The 18,400-nt window shown below is 48.1% G+C and overlaps 1 protein-coding gene and 1 long non-coding RNA gene across 3 annotated transcripts in view; both read left to right on the forward strand.

Moving 5' to 3' along the window:
* Positions 1-18,400, forward strand: part of LOC309330943 — a 316,600-nt gene that overhangs the window by 57,979 nt on the left and 240,221 nt on the right. The gene's annotated exons all lie outside the window — the stretch shown is intronic.
* On the forward strand, positions 7,478-18,071 carry CCDC116 (coiled-coil domain containing 116). Of its 2 annotated transcripts, XM_081842767.1 has the most exons (6): positions 7,518-7,609; positions 7,642-7,675; positions 8,652-8,770; positions 10,685-11,227; positions 14,307-15,215; positions 17,160-18,071. In XM_081842767.1, exons 3-6 carry the CDS (start codon positions 8,711-8,713, stop codon positions 18,033-18,035), a joined length of 2,388 nt encoding a protein of 795 aa, XP_081698893.1. In that variant the 5' UTR covers positions 7,518-7,609; positions 7,642-7,675; positions 8,652-8,710; the 3' UTR covers positions 18,036-18,071. The 2 variants fall into 2 exon arrangements, with proteins under 2 accessions (XP_081698892.1, XP_081698893.1); XM_081842766.1 differs by lacking the exon at positions 8,652-8,770 and having other exon boundaries at positions 7,478-7,609.

Genomic DNA, 18,400 nt, shown 5'->3' on the forward strand with positions numbered 1-18,400 from the left:
TCTTGAGAGTCCCATGGACTGCAAGAAGATCAAACCTCTCCATTCTGAAGGAAATCAGCCCTGAGTGCTCCCTGGAAGGACAGATCCTGAAGCTGAGACTCCAATACTTTGGCCATTTCATGAGAAGAGAAGACTCCCTAGAAAAGACCCTGATGTTGGGAAAGATGGAGGGCACAAGGAGAAGGGGACGACAGAGGACGAGATGGCTGGACAGTGTTGTCGAAGCGACAAACATGAGCCTGACCAAACTGCGGGAGGCAGTGGAAGACAGGAGTGCCTAGCGTGCTCTGGTCCATGGGGTCATGAAGAGTCGGATACGACTAAACAACTAAACAACAACAACAACCATTCAAATGGTGTGTGTTCCACATCATGTGATCGGTTATGCGGTGATTACCTGCCCCCCCATATTTTATTCAAGTCGGTCCCCCTGCAGTGTGGTGTAGCGGTTAGAGTGTTGGAGGCCAGGGTTTTAGTCCCCATGAAGCCGGCTCAGTGACCTTGTTCCAGGGGGAGGTGAGATATAAATGTACAAAATACAATAGGAGCTTCCAGGAGTTCTAGAACTGCCTTTATGGCCGGCTCCTTTCTTCACTGTTATCAGAGCCAAAGAATTCCCAAGGTTCTTTGTCAGAAGTCATGTGCACTAGGTAAAGGTAAAGGGACCCCTGACCATTAGGTCCAGTCATGACTGACTCTGGGGTTGCGGCGCTCATCTCGCTTTATTGGCAGAGGGAGCTGGCTTACAGCTTTAGGGTCATGTGGCCAGCATGACTAAGCCGCTTCTGGCAAACCAGAGCAGCTCATGGAAATGCCGTTTACCTTCCCGCGGTACCTATTTATTTACTTGCACTTTGACGTACTTTTGATCTGCTAGGTTGGCAGGAGCAGGGACCAAGCAATGGGAGCTCACCCCGTCGCGGGGTTTCGAACAGCCAACCTTCTAATCGGCAAGTCCTAGGCTCTGTGGTTTAACCCACAGCGCCACCCGCGTCCCATGTCCCCATTAATTGCCCTCAATTTCTCAGCGGCTTTTGATACCGTCAACCATGCCCTTTTTGTCTGAGTTAGGGGTAGGTGGCATCGCTTTGCGGAGGCTCCGGTTCTACTTGCACAGACGTTTCCAAAGGGTGATGCTTAGGGAGGGCTATTCAGCCCCGTGGAGACTTCAGTGTGGAGTTCCTCAGTTTTATCCTCAGTTCAGTTTTATCCCCGTTGCGGGGATTCGAACTACCAGCCTTCTGATCGACAAGTCCTAGACTCTGTGGTTTAACTCACAACGCCACCTGCGTCCCCATAACATCACTGTTATCAGAACCAAAGAATTCCCAAGGTTCTTCGTCAGAAGTCCTGTGCGCTGATTGTACTTTAAATGTGTGATGTGGATTTGCCTATTAGTTTATATTTTTATCCTCCTGGCCGTACGTGATGTAGCTGAGGAAGGGAGCATAGCTCAGCGGTAGATAGACAATAGTGAACGGGGTGCAGCTGTGGTTTAACTCCATATATAACAGCTTCTTATGGTTTAACCCCATCTTTAGTCTTCATAACAACCTTGCAAGGCAGGCGAAAGGCAGAGACCAGCCCAGGACCACCTCCATCCCAAATTGCCTGACACAGGATGTGTCTGCACTACACATTTAAAGCGGTATCGTACCGCTTTAAATCAGTCAAGGCTTCCCCTAAAGAACCTGGGAAACACAGTTTGTTTAGGGCACTGAAACTTTCTTGGAGAACCCTATTCCTGCACGGAGCTGCAGCTATCAGAGGGGTTTAACAATCAGTCCTTCTTTCCAGGGAAAAAGTGCCACCCGTCTCCCTAGAACAGGTGTGCCCTACAGACACATGTGGCCCTCAGCTTACTTTTATGTGGGCCCCGCCCCAAATTCTCGTTGTTGTTTGTTTATTGATTTGTTTCATATTGGGGCCACCTGACAAGGTGCTCTTCCCACCTGCATAGAAGAAAAACGTTTCACACGTGATAGTATGAAATGGCACAAGTTCAGAACAATTAAGATTCCACACCAGCTTGGGAGAATGTTTACGGTCCGATCCAACAAGGTTCTGCCTAGAGATACTGGATATTCAATCTGCAGAAGAGTATTCTACAAAGGTGAGTTGTTGAAGAGGGTGTATGAGGAATATTTGTTAGATAAAATGTCAATTTGGCCGCTTGGTGGGCTAGAACAGATGTTGCGCTTGCATGTTCACCTGAGAGGGTACGACCGCGATGGCTCAGGTTTACGCCCTGAGAACTGGTGCCCAGGAGGTGAGCATATTAATAGGCAAGGTGTTAAATTGTTTTTATATGCAGCAACAGTGGCAAGAGTATTGTTAGCCCAGAAATGGAAGCAAGAAGAAATTCCGACTGAAGAAGAATGGCAGACAAAATTAATGGACTACGCAGAATTAGATAAAATGACAGGAAGGATTCGAAACCTGCGGAACCAGAGATTCACAGAAGATTGGAAGAAATATACAAACTATTTGAAGAGCAATTGTAATCAACAAATTACACTAGTAGGACTACAGGAAGTTTTGTAAGAAGAAATATATGAAATACTGCAAAGTAGAGAAAGAATAGGGATATTCTTTATGAGATTTAAATGTAATAGTGAAAGTAAGAAATCTATATTAAGTGATTAGATTGGAAAATTTTCAGATGTGATTGATGGAAGTCAAAAAAAGGTATAAGATATGAAAGTATGTTTAATTATTGTTGAAAATGATATGTTGAAAACTAATGAAAATTTATATATAAAAAAAGAGAAACTGTGCCCAGGACTCATGCAATGGAGGGCTCCTTCGTGGTGTCTTCTCAAGGATTCTCCATCTTGCTGAACACAGCAATCGCTCCTCTTTCCCCAAGTTTTAAAAGTCATCCGCTGAAAGTAAATAGTTTAGGCTTTCTGGGAAGAGCAATCCAGCCTTCCTTTGTCTGCCAACTGGGTGGGAACATGGGGGAAAAAAAAAGGGTAAAGGTAAAGGGGTAAAGGGGTGCAGAGCTCATCGACTGAGGGAGCTGGCGTTTGTCCACAGACAGTTTTCTGGGTCATGTGGCCAGCAGGACTAAACCGCTTCTGGCACAACAGGATACCATGATGGAAACCAGAGTGCACAAAAACACCGTTTACCTTCCCGTCACTGTGGTACCTATTTATCTCCTTGCACTGGCATGCTTTTGAATTGCTAAGTTGGCAGGAGCTGGAGCAGAGCAACGGGAGCTCACCCCGTCACAGGGATTTGAACTGCCGACCTTCCGATCGGCAAGCCCAAGAGGCTCCATGGTTTAGACCACAGTGCCACCAGAGCCACATGAAAAGGAGCATCAGAGAGAAAACGGGACAGAAGAAAGAGGGAGGGGAAATGGCCACGTCACAACAAACCTGCAAGGTTAGCCAGTGGCTAACTGCCCCAAAGTGTCCCCCATGAATTTCATGGCAGAGTGGGGATTTGAACTCCCTACTGCTCAGCTCAACACCCAGATTTGCATTGTTCTCATATCGTCCTGTAGATGGCAGCAGCCACACATCAGGCTACCTGTGGTTCTGAGGACAGCAGTGGAGACCTGAACTGCTCTCTCTAGTCCTCTCCCTCCACCAAAGGGCCTCTGGAGGGTTTCATCCTGCACACACACCCCAGGAAGAATGCCACGGCAAAGGGAGCTTCAACTATCAGCCAGGAAAGGAGCAATGGTCTGGATGTTGCCTAGTCCCCTCCCTAGCAGAATCGACTTTTTTGCCAATGTAGACAGGTCCGGTGAGGACAACCTGTGACCATCAACTCTCATCACCCTTGAGCACTGGCTGGGGCTGATGAGAGTTGAGAGCCCAATGACACCTGGGAGGGCTGTGTGTCTCTCTTGCCATTAAGTATAAAATATAAAATTAGAACAGAGCCTACCTCTATAAATACATCTGGCAGAAAACTCCTATCTACCTGTAAACAGACATCTCTTGCAGAAAAATGGCAAGGGAGTTGTGGAGGGGCATGGTCAGTGGTCAGAAATGATGGGGACTGGACTCCAGCAACATTTGCTTATTTATTTATTTATGTTTATTTTATATAAAAGGTGAAGGACCCCTGGACGATTAAGTCCAGTCAAAGGTGACTATGGGGTTGCGGCACTCATCTCACTTTTAGGCTGAGAGAGCTGGTGTTTGTCCGCAGACAGCTTTCCAGGTCATGTGGCCAGCAGGACTAAACTGCTTCTGGCACAACGGAACATTGTGATGGAAACCAGAGCGCACAGAAACACCGTTTACCTTCCCACCGCAGTGGTACCTATTTATCTACTTGTACTGGCGTGCTTTCGAACTGCTAAGTTGGCAGGAGCTGGGACAGAGCAACAGGAGCTCATCCCATCACAGGGATTCGAACCACGACCTTCTGATCGGCAAGCCCAAGAGGCCCAGTGGTTCAGACTACAGCACCACCTGGGTCCCTTGGTTATTTTATATACCACTTTTCAATCAAAGTGGTCGCCAATCTCCCTGCTATTCTCTCCCACGACCAAACACATTATCAACTTCCTAGAGTTTCCCCTTCCTACTCCATGTGCTCTGGATACATCCAAATCCAGGATTGTGATGTGGCAGGACAACTCCTCCAATGGGGGCTGCGTGATGACAACCTTGCATTTGTATGTATACAGGAAGATAAGCACCGTTGCAATAAAAGGAAAAGACAAGTTGTTCGTTTCAGAATAATCTTTTGTCACTCCATCAAACTCCCCAATGGGCAAGGTGGTCCTTCAGACGTTGAGGGAGGGACTACTATGGGAGCTGGAGGGGGGCAATTCCACAAACTTCTCCTCCCCACTTCCAACTCTGTTATTGTCTCTGAATGGTCGCTGTGAGACACAGGAGCTGCATTAGACTGGCCTTTGACTGGATCCAGAGGGGCTCCCCCAACATTCTTATGAAATTAGGGCCGCAAGAACATAGCAGGCTGCCTTATGCTACTGGTTCAGTATTTTCTGCACTGACTGGCAGCAGTTATCCAGGGTTTCAGCCAGGGGCCTTTCCCAGTCCTATCAGAAGTTGCTGGAGACCTTCGACATGCAAACAGATGCTCTCCTGTTGAGCTACCACGTCTTCTCTCCGTGGCAACATTGGTCCATTTAGCTCAGCATTGTCTCCACTGACTGGCAGCTATGGCCCTTCCCCACAACTGAGCCACTAGGGGATGCTGGGAAGACAACCGTCTTCCCCCAAGCCAGCCATGCTTTCTGCTCACGCAGCTCCTCTCCCTCCCATCCCTGTTCAAAATCTGCCATTCTTATCAGCTGGAATGTTGTCTTGGACGTGCCAAGACGCAGCAGACAAGGAATCTTTTGTAAAACACACACACACATACCAGAACTCTTTTTTTCTTTTTATGAAGGGGAATAAATCCAGGCCATACACAAAAGAATATGCAGCCAAGCGGCATTCTTACTGCAATTTTTGCCTTACAGATAGTTGTGTGGTGTGTTGGGACGGGCACAAAATTCAGGTTTCTCTAGTCGGGGTAGGGTCCCAAACCAGCAGAAAACGTATTTGTGCACCAGCGTGCAAGAGAAAAGCAACCTGTAGCCGATGAAAGCTTGCATAAAGGGCAAGGGGTGTTTTTCATCCCCCGGGGGCTGCAAACTCCTCAGGGCAAACCACTGGAGGCTGCATGCCAGTGGGCAAAAGTGAATATTCAGTGGCACTTGGGAGACTCTTCCACCAAGCGCACAGCCCCAGCTTCCAGTCTGGTAAGGTAAGAAACTGCCTCATACCAGGTCTCCACTGATTTCTCCCTCCAGCCCAAGCTGACAGCGGCTGGCTAGGATCTGGGGCTAAAAGTTTCCCATTGCCTCCTACCTGATCAATTTTCCAAAAAGAGGAGATGCTGAGGATTGAACCTGCGACCTCCTGCCTATGAAGCAGGCTCTCTGCCACAGAGCTAAGGCTTTTCAAATGGACAAATGGAGGCTGGTGTGGATTTTAGAAATGCCAGCTCAAAGCAAGATAGTAGTAGTAGTAGTAGTAGTAGTAATAATAATAATAATAATAATAATAATATAATAATAATAATTTATTATTTATACCCCGCCCATCCTGCTGAGTTTCCCCAGCCACTCTGAGCGGCTTCCAATCAAGTGTTAATAACAATACAGCATTAAATATTAAAAACTTCCCTAAACAGGGCTGCCTTCAGATGTCCTTTAAAAAGAAGATAGCTGCTTATTTCCTTGACATCTGATGGGAGGGTGTTCCACAGGGCAGCCGCCACTACCGAGAAGGCTCTCTGTCTGGTTCCCTGTAACCTCACTTCTCGCAATGAGGGAACCCTCAGAAGGCCCTCAGTGCTGGATCTCAGCGTCCGGGCTGAATGATGGGGGTGGAGATGCTCCTTCAGGTATACAGGACCGAGGCCGTTTAGGACTTTAAGGGTCAACACCAACCCTTTGAATTGTGCTTGGAAACGTACTGGGAGCCAATGCAAATCTCTCAGGACCGGTGTTATGTGGTCCCGGTGGCCACTCCCAGTCACCAGTCTAGCTGCCGCATTCTGGATTAATTGCAGTTTCTGGGTCACTGTCAAAGGTAGCCCCACGTAGAGCGCATGGCAGTAGTCCAATGCCTAAATCCTGCCCTGTCTTTTAGGACAACATCTGATCCAGGCTCGTAATTCCTTCTCTCCTGCCCATTTAATAATAGCTGCAGCTGGGTCATACACAGTTCTATTTTTCTAGAGAAAACTAGAACTCACCATGAGAGCCGCCCTTGTTCTCTTATATTGGCCATGGTGCCCACCTGAGAGGTGCAGGAACTGAGTTCCAGCTGAAAAAGCTCTAATCAAACATGTCTGGAGGATACAAAGAGTGCCTTTCACAAACATGGAACGTATAGCTCCCCTCTGGCTGTGATTTCCCTCAGATTATGCTTTCAGAGAAAGGTTTCCAAGTCTGGATTTCTCGCACCAACAAACTAGCTCAGTGTTGGAGAACCTCAAGTTCAGGGCATAAATGCATCACTCTAAGCCTCTCCCTATCAGGTACCTGATGTGCTCATTAGACCACACCTCTCCAGGCCACACCCCCTCTTCCCAGGCCACACCCCTCACCAGATCTATTTTGGATCCTCCTTTGGTGGTTTGGCTGGTAGGAGTGGGTCCTTGATTTCTGCTCATTAGTCTCACTTATCTGGATGGAGGACTGAGAGGGGCGTGTCTCTGTGTTTGTAGAAACCAGCCCACTGTAGAAAGGTAAGATTGGCGTTCATTGCTCCGCCCCCACCTTTTGCCTCCGGCCACGGCCACCCCTCACACCTGGCCCTCTGGGCATTGCCTAGAAGGGAATGTGGCCCCTGATCCGGAAAGGGCTCCCCACCTTTGCGCTAGCTGAACTCGCGCTTTGAGAGCTGGGCTATGCGATAGGAATGTTCTATGCAAATGAATGGAATCGCACGGGCAAACAGACAGGATCCATTACCTAACAATGACAGAGCAAGATTCTCTGAGAGGCATAAGCAGTTCTTTGGCTTCTGTGTGAACATTTGAAGCAAGAGACTTCCTCACGTTGGCAAAACCCCTCGATGCTAGGTAGCCCGCTGGGCAGAATCCTCAACGAGGAATTTGGAGAGGTAAAGAAACCCCAGGCACACCTCTTATAATCTGGGATTTTTCACCCTTAATGAACACTATTGTGAGTAGCAGTTTGGTTTTTTCAAAAAAGGCTGGCAGATCGAGTATGGGACGTACTCGGATATGGAAGGGTTTGGTTGTCATACGTGCATTAGAACTGGGATTTTTCTATTCTGATTGCCTCAACTTTCAGAGTTTCTAGCCCTCATGAAACCAAGTGCAGTGGCACCAATCTGGAATACTGCTGCTACTGATATCTGACAGGCACCTACAATTTCGATATTTCACCTCCTGCTTAAAACTATTTGGTTCCACTGAGTGTTTTTATAGAATTGATTGAGCGTAGCTCAATTCGTTCTGTTTTTATGGCTATGTAATTTTACAACGTTTTAACGGTTTTGCTGCATGGCGTCATGATGTTTTGAAAGTGCGGGCGGTTTATAAGTATTATATATTTATATCGAAATTAAACCCTCTGTCCCTTGCCAGGTCCACATCTTCGCTCTTTTGCTACCAAACTCCGATATCATTCACACACCAAATATTTTCCCTCTATGAAAATGTTGATGAGCATTTTCCTTCCTAGACCTTTCATCAGGAATTCACTTTTGAATTCACTTTGTAAAATAATAGTAAAGGTAAAGGTAAAGGGACCCCTGACCGTTAGGTCCAGTCGTGACCGACTCTGGGGTTGCAGCGCTCATCTCGCTTTATTGGCCAAGGGAGCCGGCGTACAGCTTCCGGGTCATGTGGCCAGCATGACTAAGCCGCTTCTGGTGAACCAAAGCAGTGCACAGAAATGCCGTTTACCTTCCCGCTGGAGTGGTACCTATTTATCTACTTGCACTTTGACATGCTTTCGAACTGCTAAGTTGGCAGGAGCTGGGATAGAGCAACGGGAGCTCACCCCGTCGCGGGGATTCGAACCGCCAACCTTCTCATCGGCAAGTCCTAGGCTCTGTGGTTTAACCCACAGCACCACCCACGTCCCGTAAAATAATAACAACACTCCTATTTTTGTGTGTCTGTTTGTGCAGGAAGAGGAGACAGAAGGTGTGAAAAGAAAGGAGGGGACAGCCGCTGTCCTTTCAGCACCATGGTGAGTCGTAGATATTCCGGCTATCTGGCAGATGATGAGAGCCTCAGGGGACCTCAGGTAAGGCCCAAAGAGAGACAGAAATGGGTTGCCCTTGGCCATCCCATTCGAGGAAGGGGAGTCACCCAAGCTGAGTCAGTGTAGTGGTTAGAGTGTTGGACTGTGACCTGGGAGACCAGGGTTCGAATCCCTACTCAGCCATAAAGGTCACTGGCTGACCTAGGGCCAGTCACTGACTCTCAGCCTAACCTACCTCACAGGGTTGTTTTAGGGGTTAAATGAGGAAGGGGAGAACCGAATATGCCAGGCACCTTGAGCTTCATGGAGTAAAAAGTGGCATAATAAACGCAACAAGCAAAGTGCCCTCTGGTGCTGCCCTACTTTGACATTGGACTTGTCAGTCTTGGGTGGCAGGAGGGGTGGCAGCACTCAAAGTAGTGGGCAGCAGCAGAGCCAGCTGCCTTCCAGGATACCTCAAGGACTGCCTAATCCCTTATATTCCTGCCAAATCATAGAGTTCTTCAGGGGAGTCACTGTTAGTGGTTCCCCATGGCTCTGATGCATGGCTCATAACCACTAGAAGCCACGAGTTGAGTATTGTGGGCCCGGTTTTAAGGAACCCGGTTTTATCTGAACCTAGCTGAATTTTGGGGACATGGGTGGTGCTGTGGGTTAAACCACAGAGCCTAGGACTTGCCGATCAGAATGTCGGCAGTTTGAATCCCCACGACGGGGTGAGCTCCTGTTGCTGAGTCCCTGTTCCTGCCAACCTAGCAGTTCAAAAGCATGCCAAAGTGCAAGTAGACAGTGGTGTAGCGTGGGTTGTCAGCACCCGGGGCAAGGCAAGTAATTTGCGCCCCCTCACCCGTGGATTTGCGCCCCCTAACCCGTGGATTTGCCCTAACCCCAGAAGTTGCGCCCGGTGCGGCCGGCCTCCTCTGCACCCCCCACGCTACGCCACTGCAAGTAGATAAATAGGTACCGCTCCGGCAGGAAGGTAAACAGCGTTTCCGTGCACTGCTCTGGTTCACTGCTCTTAGTCCTGCTGGCCACATGACCCGGAAGCTGTACACTGGCTCCCTCGGCCAGTAAAGCGAGATGAGTGCCACAACCCCAGAGTCGGCCACAGCTGGACCTAATGGTCAGGGGTCCCTTTACCCTTTATCTTTACCTGAATTTTGCAATGCGGTTCTCCAAAGAATATGCATCTATGAATGAGAAAACATGCACAGAATGCATACATTAGTGAAAATAACATACACAGATGCATTAGATTTTAAGGAAATTGCTTACAAAAACGTGTATATTAGTCAAAACTGCATGCAAACCTGTGTTCATCAGGAGAAATTTGCACTCTGCCGATATATTTTCATGGGTTTTTTTAAAAAGGCAAATTGCTGCAGAAATGTGGAGAGCTGAAATTAAGATTGAAAAATGAGAAAACTAGGGAACCAAAATCGACAGATTTGTTGACCTCTTACTGGGGCTCAGCACCACTCAACTGTCAGTAGTGTTTGCTTCTGATGGCATTGGTTCAACTTGTAAAACCCATTGAGCTTCAACAAAAGGTCTTCAGCCAGCTGAAATGTAAACATTGGCTTGCAATTAAAAATTCAAATAATTGTAAAAGGAAGTGTTACCATTTAAATTGCTAGCATGAAGTAGGGACCCCTAGCAAAGGAAAGGAAAGCAGTGACTAGCCTCTACCTGCTTATTTCCTCACACTCTGACTAATCGGCCACAAATAAACTTGAAAGCCTTATTATCACCTCCTCCACTCACCAGAGCTGCCAATTACCCAGGCCAAACCTGTCATAATTCCTGCTCTGAAAAAAGTCCCAGAACTACACACCCCAATGTTTTCCCCTCCACTATATCACTGCCTACATTGCTGGTGTCACATGCATTTTTGATACAGTCCCAGTAACTTCAGACCCGATTCCCCTTTTCACCCTGGTTTTTCCTTGTCTACAGCTGAAACAAGGAGATCCCTCTGACTGGAGGAACATCCTGAGGCCACCTTCCCGCTGCCAATTCCGGGACCAGTTCACCGCCACCACAGCTTCTGAGTTCAGAGCTTTCAGCCCAGACAAAGGGAAACGAAAGCAGCGCTCCAGCAGTCACGGCGAAAGCAGCTACCTCGCCAACGAATTCTCAGAGTTTGTGGATTTCTTAGCTGACGAGGAGGTCCTGGAAAGCCTTCAGAACATCGTCGAGGATGCCGTGCGGAAGCTGCGGCGAGTGACGACCGAGGATGGAGACCCGATATTTGATATCGAAGAAGAATCTGGCTCCAGCATGGACAGCAGGTCGTGGTCCTTCTCCTGCAGCTCACAGTCTAGGTACCACACCACCTCGGCCACTTCCAGCTCTGAAGACGACTGGGAAGCATGTCTCACGAGCAGAAGGGAGCCTAGGCTCGAAGGAAAAATGTCCCTCCTGGATAAATATGCCGCCAGGCTCCCGAGGCTAGATGAGAGGCCCAGGGAGGGAGTTTCCGGAGGATTCCACGCAGAGGTATTTGGAGGACTTTCTTGACGGATCGGACCTCCCGCGCCGCGCTGAGAGTTCCCCGCTCTGATCCAGCCAATGTAATCCATGCACGGAAATAAACTTCTGCACAAAATGTCTGGATCCGCTACAGAAAAGCCTGCTATGTGTGTGGGGGGGAGGTGTTTATGGGTGTGGAAGTGGTGTACTATATCCAGCAATTCCATAATGCATGTGCAAGGACATAGGATAGTTGTGCGTTGTTGCATCGCAGGACCCAGCAGTAGAAAGGGAGCCTTCTTTGCAGTTCTTTTCCAGCCACATGCCTGGTGGCCAACTCCATCCTCCTCCTCCTGGAGCCATGGCTTTGAGCCTTTTTCAGATCACTGAACGCTCATTTCATTTACTGAGTCAGGTTGCAGACAATATCCTGCACAGACGCTTCTGTTTTTCCCTTTGCAATCTCCTACTGTTCTCATAGCGGTGCAGGTTCTTAGCCCTCAAGGCACTGTGTGTTGTTCCTGGGGTGTGTGTGTGATGTGATTCTTTCAAAGCTAGTGATGGCATGGCAATTGGAAAGGTTCTCTATAAAACTTGAGTGTCGCAGGATCCTACTGGACAGTGCCTGTGACTCAGCTAATGACAGATAAAAATCGCAGTTGCACTCCAGGCTTGAATTATGTTGTGACCCTAATGCAGGGGCGGGGAACCTCTGGCCTGTGGGCCATACCTGGCCCATCAAATTGCCCAATTTTGCCTGTCAAGTTTTCTCCAAATCATGCTCACCTACCCATCAGCTGACATCACCAGTGTTTAATCTTACATTGGCTGCACAATCAGGAACGAACAGGATCATGCAGCCTAGCTAGCAGGATTTACTGTATTTTTTGCTCTATAAGACTTACTTTTTCCCTCCTAAAAAGTCAGGGGAAATGTGTGTGTGTCTTATGGAGTGAATGCAGGCTGCACAGCTATCCCAGAAGCCAGAACAGCAAGAGGGATCGCTGCTTTCGCTGCGCAGCGATCCCTCTTGCTGTTCTGGCTTCTGAGATTCAGAATATTTTTTTTCTTGTTTTCCTCCTCCAAAAACTAGGTGCGTCTTATGGTCTGGTGTGTCTTATAGAGCGAAAAATACAGTAATCCCCATTCATCAACTGATGAATGAAGGATTAAAGCCATTGAGTGTGTGGTGGGGTTGCAGTGGGGAGAAGCCACTTAAAAGAGAAGCCGCTTTAAGACATTCCCCGCACTTCCAACAGGAGCGCAGAGACTGCCTTAAAGCAGTTACCTTTGCAAGTGTCCCCATGTTCCCCATTTAAAGCACCAACGATAAGGATTTAAAAGGAGAAGCATGGGCAAAGCCACGCAGGGGGGGGGGGTTAACTGGTGGATATCCCCCCTCCAAAAAAATAACTGTCAAGTCTGGCCCATGAGGCCAATCCTGATAATAATCTGTCCTGTGGACCCTAAAATGTCCCTCCCCGCTGCTCTAATGCTATAGAGCTCATCCTTCAGCAATGAATGAACAATGCCCACATCTGTGTTAAGGAATCCTTCCTCCTGCAGGAAGGCTCCTCGATTCTAATTCCATTGTGCAGGGACAGTGTAGCAGGCATCCACAACTGGATGCATGGACTGAAAGAGGGGTACAGGCTCCTCCAGACGGGTGTTTTATTGTGAGTGTATTCTGCAACATATAACAATAACAGTGAATTAGTAGCATATTGATTCTGCTTCAGTTTGTTCCGCGATGTTTCCCAATGCCACTAGATCGTTGCTGTCCGGACGGGCTACAGCACAAGAAAAGTAGGACAAAAATAAACCAGAACATTTGTGCTATAAAACATTCTGGGATTTCAGCAGGGAGTTATGGGATGTGCACTGATTGAAAAGGAAGCAGTGTGACTCTCCCAAAACTTTTTGCAGGGGTGAATATGACCGAAAGCGGGAACACGTGTGACCTCCCTGATAATTCCGTGTGCACAAATCGTCATGGATGCACAATAAAAAATGACATATGGAGGGGCCCATGGAAGGGGAGGGTGAACAATAGTCATTCCACAATGAGAATCACACTTTTCAAGAATGGTACCTATTGTGTGATCACTTATTAATGTGCAGCAATTATCACAGGTCTCCTATAACAACCTTTCTTTCCTTTCTTTCTTTTTACTATTCTGCTGTTTGTGGGAATGGTTTGATGTGATAAAAAAGGAAAATGAAAAAGTCGGGAAATAGCTCAGGGTACCCAAAGACACAGGAGAATGTAGAAATTGTTCAGAGAGTCATTCTGATTGATTGATTGATTGATTGATTGATCTGGGTTGCTAAATCTTTTGGTTTGTAAGGGTAGACCAGGGGTAGACAACCTGAGACCCTCCAGATGTTGCTGGACTCCCATCAGTCCCAGCCAGCATGGTCCATGGTCACGGATGATGGGAGTTGTAGTCCAACAGCATTTGGCGGGCAAGAGGTTGCCTACCCTTGATTCAGGGACAAAAGTCTCTACTTAGGATGCAAATCCTAAGCGAGATGGGAACACTTGCCGTGCCTTTGGTAGCTCTGTGAAAGAGCACCTGCTTTCTATGCAGGAAGGTTCAACCCCTGCTGGGGAAGAACCCTGTCTGTAACCTGGAGAGCTGCTGCCAGCCAGTGTTTACAATAATGAGTTAAATAGGTCTGACTTTGCATGAAGCAGCTAAGAGAAAGGAAGAGCAAGTGTGCATTTGGGCATTGGTTCTCCAAAACCCCAGGGAGCTTCTGTCAGTCACTATACACCAGTGCTTTTCCATCTTGGGCCTTGAGATATTGTTGGACTAAAACACCCACCATCCCCAACCAGCTTAGGCAATGGGTAACAATTTAGTACAACAACATCTGGGAGCCTAAGAGTGTTGGTGTGGATGCTAGATGCACCAATCGTTTGGTTCAGCGTAAGGTGTTTTTTTACGTTCCTCCGTTGTCTTATCTGGGAGTTATGAAATGGTCTGTTCCCAGCTTCCACCTAGAATATCCAAACTGAACACATCCCCTTGTTACTTGTTTTGATGCTGTTATAATATACTTTCTTTTCTCTTCCTTTACTGTCTCCTTTACTCGCTTGCAGACATTTTCAGAACGATCAGGGGACAGTTATTATTTCCGGCAAGAACACTTCCACATTTGGGCCAAACTGGCAGAGTCTTTCACTAAGCTACACCCTCCGCACAGAGATTATTTTGCAAAGTTCAGGAAACAGATCCCAAAGCAGACGATGTCCGTAGAGTCCCTGCACAAGGAGATCACCAGTGTTCTGAAGCGGCCCACGCCCAGCAGCATCCCCTTGTACTATCCAGGAAACGAACCTTTCTCAGCCTTAGATTTCTTGGAAGAAAACAAAATCCTTGCGGCTCTTCAATGCATAATAAACCAAGCAGTCCTCAAAGTCCTGGAGGTGACAATGGCGGACGGATTCTCCTTTGTGGGCTCTTACGACGAGCAAGGCCACCCTCTGCTGCCGTGGGCCTCTTCAATGGAGGAGAGCGAGGAAGGCGAGGAAGGCGAGGAAGAAGAGGAGCTGAGGAGCGGCTCAGCCGACTCCGAGAGCGGAGAGGACACGTCAGAAGAGGGTGACTCCAAATCCGAAGAGGGGAAGGAGGGAGAGGGGGGAAAGAAGAAGAAGAAAAAGAAGAAGGGGAAGAAGAAGAAAGACAAGGGGAAGGAGAAGGAAAAGGAGAAGGACAAGGACAAGGAGAGGGAGAAGAGGAAGAAAGCAAAGGCGGAATCCATAACCCCATCCCCGGAAGAGAAGGGCAAGCCAAAATATACACCACCAGTCCTTCCGAAATCTAAGCGGAAATCTATGGGGCCTGAGGAAGCTCAGCGCAAACCCAAATACGTGCCGCCTCCGCTGCCAAAAACGAAGCCAAGGCCGCCGCCAGAGGAGCCCCCACCCAAACCGAAATACGTTCCGCCCCCGCTTCCGAAACCAAGACAGAAAAAAGACTCTACCCAAGGAGTTGCTGAGTCCAAACAGGTACGTAAATTTCTAAAGAAAGGGAGGCTGCGGCCTACCTGGGGAATATGACAAGGGTCCTGCAGGCCTTACCCACTAATAGAGATGGGGGGGAGAGGTTTGAATCCATCCACACTTAAATTTGCTTAATTTGCGCTTTCCAAAACAATATGTGAACTAAAACACAGCCATCCTTTGAAATTTGCACTTCTTCTGAATTTTGCAGTGCTGTTTTCCAGCCGAGCGATGTATTGAAAAATAAAGTGTGAATGAAAATGCAGGTGTTAGCAACAAGAATAATCAAAATGCTTTGGCAAAAATAACAGTACAGTACCTGATTTTGCTAATAAATAGTTAAATCCAACCTGCTGGGGTGATTTGCTGATGGCTCACTACTGTCAGTAGAGTAACTAATGTTAATTGACTCAACCATCCCTCTCTAGCATCTATCCAGACAAGCAAGAAGCATTATCAGAGTTCAGGGATAACAACAATAACAATAACAGTAACAACAACAACAACAAATGCAAATAATTTATTTGTATGCCACTCATCCGACTGAGTTGCTTCCAACAATTAAAACATCAAACACAGTAAAACATCATGATAAACTGGGCTGATTTCCAGTGTCTTCTAAAAGTTGTATAGTTATTTATCTCCTTGACTTCTGATGGGACGGTGTTCCACAGGGCAGGCGCCACTACTGAGAAGGCCCTCTGCCTGCTTCCCTGTAACCTCACTTCTCGCAATGAGGGAACCACCAGAAGGCCCTCAGTGCTGGACCTCAGGGCAGAATGATGGGGGTGGAGATGCTTCTTCAGGTATACTGGGCCAAGGTCGTTTAGGGCTTTAAAGGTCAGCACCAACACTTTGAATTGTGCTGAGAAATGTACTGGAATACATACTAGCCAGGAAAAAATGACCAAGAAGAGTGTAAAGCAGCCTAAGGGCCCCACCCAGTCCCTGGGCCCCATCCCTACAGTAAAATATGAGCCAAGCCTTACTTTCTTATCCTTTTAAAAATTCTAAGCCTTATATCATATGGCAGAGGTTTTCAACCTTTTTGGACCATGGCTCCCTTGACCAACTACATTCTTTCTGCAGCACCCCTGTGGGGCTCAGGAGCCCAGTTATGTCACCCCTCGACTGCAGAGCTGATAGCCTCTCACCCTTTTTCGAACACCCTCCCTTGTGGAGTGTTTCCTCAGTCTCCTCTCTTCTCCTCTCACCTTGGGAATCCTCTGGGCTGCCGCCCCTGGTCTCTGAGCTGCCCCCCTGCCCCAGAGAGAGATGCCCCCTCACACTGCCCCACAGGGGCCTGAGAGGCACCCCCTGGCCAGCCCGAGGCACCTTTCGCCTGGGGAGTTTGTAGCCAGGGCTGCTGCAACGAAAAGCTGTGCAAACCTTTCGGTGGCAGAGATGTGAGAGGGCATCAGAGGTGGGGGAGGAAAGAGGGGCAGAGGCTATTATTACCAGTGGCACCCCTGACCATCATTCAGGGCACCCCAGGGTGCCACGGCACACTGGTTGAAAACCACTGTCCTATGGCGTTGTTAGGGACCCGGGTGGCTCTGTGGGTTAAACCACAGAGCCTAGGACTTGCCGATCAGAAGGTTGGTGGTTCGAATCCCTATGATGGGGTGAGCTCACGTTGCTCGGTCCCTGCTCCTGCCAACCGAGCAGTTCAAAAGCACGTCAAAGTGCAAGTAGATAAATAGGTACCACTCTGGTGGGAAGGTAAACGGTGTTTCCGTGCGCTGCTCTGGTTCGCCAGAAGCCGCTTAGTCATGCTGGCCACATGACCTGGAAGCTGTACGCCAGCTCCCTTGGCCAAAAAAGCGAGATGAGCGCTGCAACCCCAGAGTCGGCCACGACTGGACCTAATGGTCAGGGGTCCCTTTACCTTTATGGCATTGTTAAGTAGCTCTTTCAACACTTTCTGTCTTCTCTTTCCACTCTTCCAAGCCTGCTGTCTCAAGGCGTATCATCAGCCCCAGCGACATCAAGCGTGCCCGCCTGCAAGGCAAGCCCCTCCCGAAGCAAGCCATCATTGATTTCCTGATTGAAAACGCAGCCAAGCTCATCTTGTACAAGTACAACTACGAAACCCTTCTTTCCGAGAAGCTGGGCTTCATCTCAGTTCCCGTAACCAAGGTCCTGCTGGAGATCATGTTCGGCTACAAGAGAGTTAAGGGCAGTGGGATACGGCTGTCGTCTCAAATCGACTGGTCAAAAGTCCACGACGAGATCTACGCACCGCGCAAACCAAGGCCCAAGACCCCAAAGCAGAAAGACAAGAAGAAAGGCAAGAAAAAGAGAGTCCTCTGGGACCTGCAGAAAAAATCGGGGGAGAAGAAGAGCGTCCTGTTCAAATCTGACATGCCCACTGGCAAAGTCATGGTGATGAAAAGCGCCGTGGAGAAGGAAGTGAAGTCAGGCATACTGCACAAAATAGAGTCCAGCAGCCAGCAAGAGGGCAGCCAAGAAACAGATATTTTTGATATAGTTGCTTTCGGAGAGGGCGAATCTGAGGAGTTATCTGGAGAGGGCGAAGGACTTCCAGACCAATTTGTATCAAGGAGATCTATCACTTCTGAAGACAGCAAAACCTTGCTTGAAGCTCCAGATTCTGAAGACCAGTCGCCACTCGATGTGACGCCAAAGGCATCGTCTTCTCAAAAATTAAACATAGACCCTGACGGGGCCAGAGGGTCAGGGACTGTTTTGCCCGAAGTAGGAGCTCCGAGTCAGAACTCTGGAGAACATTTGAAGAAACACTCATCGTCTCGAAGGTCTAGCCTCAGCGAGGAAGGTAGCAAAACTCATCTGCCTAAAATATAAAACTGGTATAATAGCAATAAAGCATATAGGTTTGTATACCCTCGTGGTTTTGTAATTTATATGTACTATATATGCCCACCTATGGAATCTATGGAGGGTCTCAGACAAGAAGTCCATTAGCTGACGAGAGAGAATAATACCGTATTTTTCGCTCTATAAGACACACCAGACCATAAGACGCACCTAGTTTTTGGAGGAGGAAAACAAGAAAAAAAATATTCTGAATCTCAGAAGCCAGAACAGCAAGAGGGATCGCTGTGCAGTGAAAGCAGCAATCCCTCTTGCTGTTCTGGCTTCTGGGATAGCTGCGCAGCCTGCATTCTCTCCATAAGATGCACACACAGTTCCCCTTACTTTTTAGGAGG

This window comes from Podarcis erhardii (genome assembly GCF_964252035.2).
Source record: "Podarcis erhardii genome assembly, chromosome: 15".
In the NCBI taxonomy this organism is placed as follows: Eukaryota; Metazoa; Chordata; class Lepidosauria; order Squamata; family Lacertidae; genus Podarcis; species Podarcis erhardii.

Excerpts from the sequence above, each read along its gene's own strand:
- CCDC116 (XM_081842766.1), top strand. The coding sequence starts at position 7,566 with ATGCTAGGTAGCCCGCTGGGCAGAATCCTCAACGAGGAATTTGG. Across the intron at positions 7,610-7,641 it reads ATCCTCAACGAGGAATTTGG|AATCTGGGATTTTTCACCCT; the intron begins AGAGGTAAAGAA and ends CACACCTCTTAT. Across the intron at positions 15,216-17,159 it reads GAGTTGCTGAGTCCAAACAG|CCTGCTGTCTCAAGGCGTAT; the intron begins GTACGTAAATTT and ends CACTCTTCCAAG.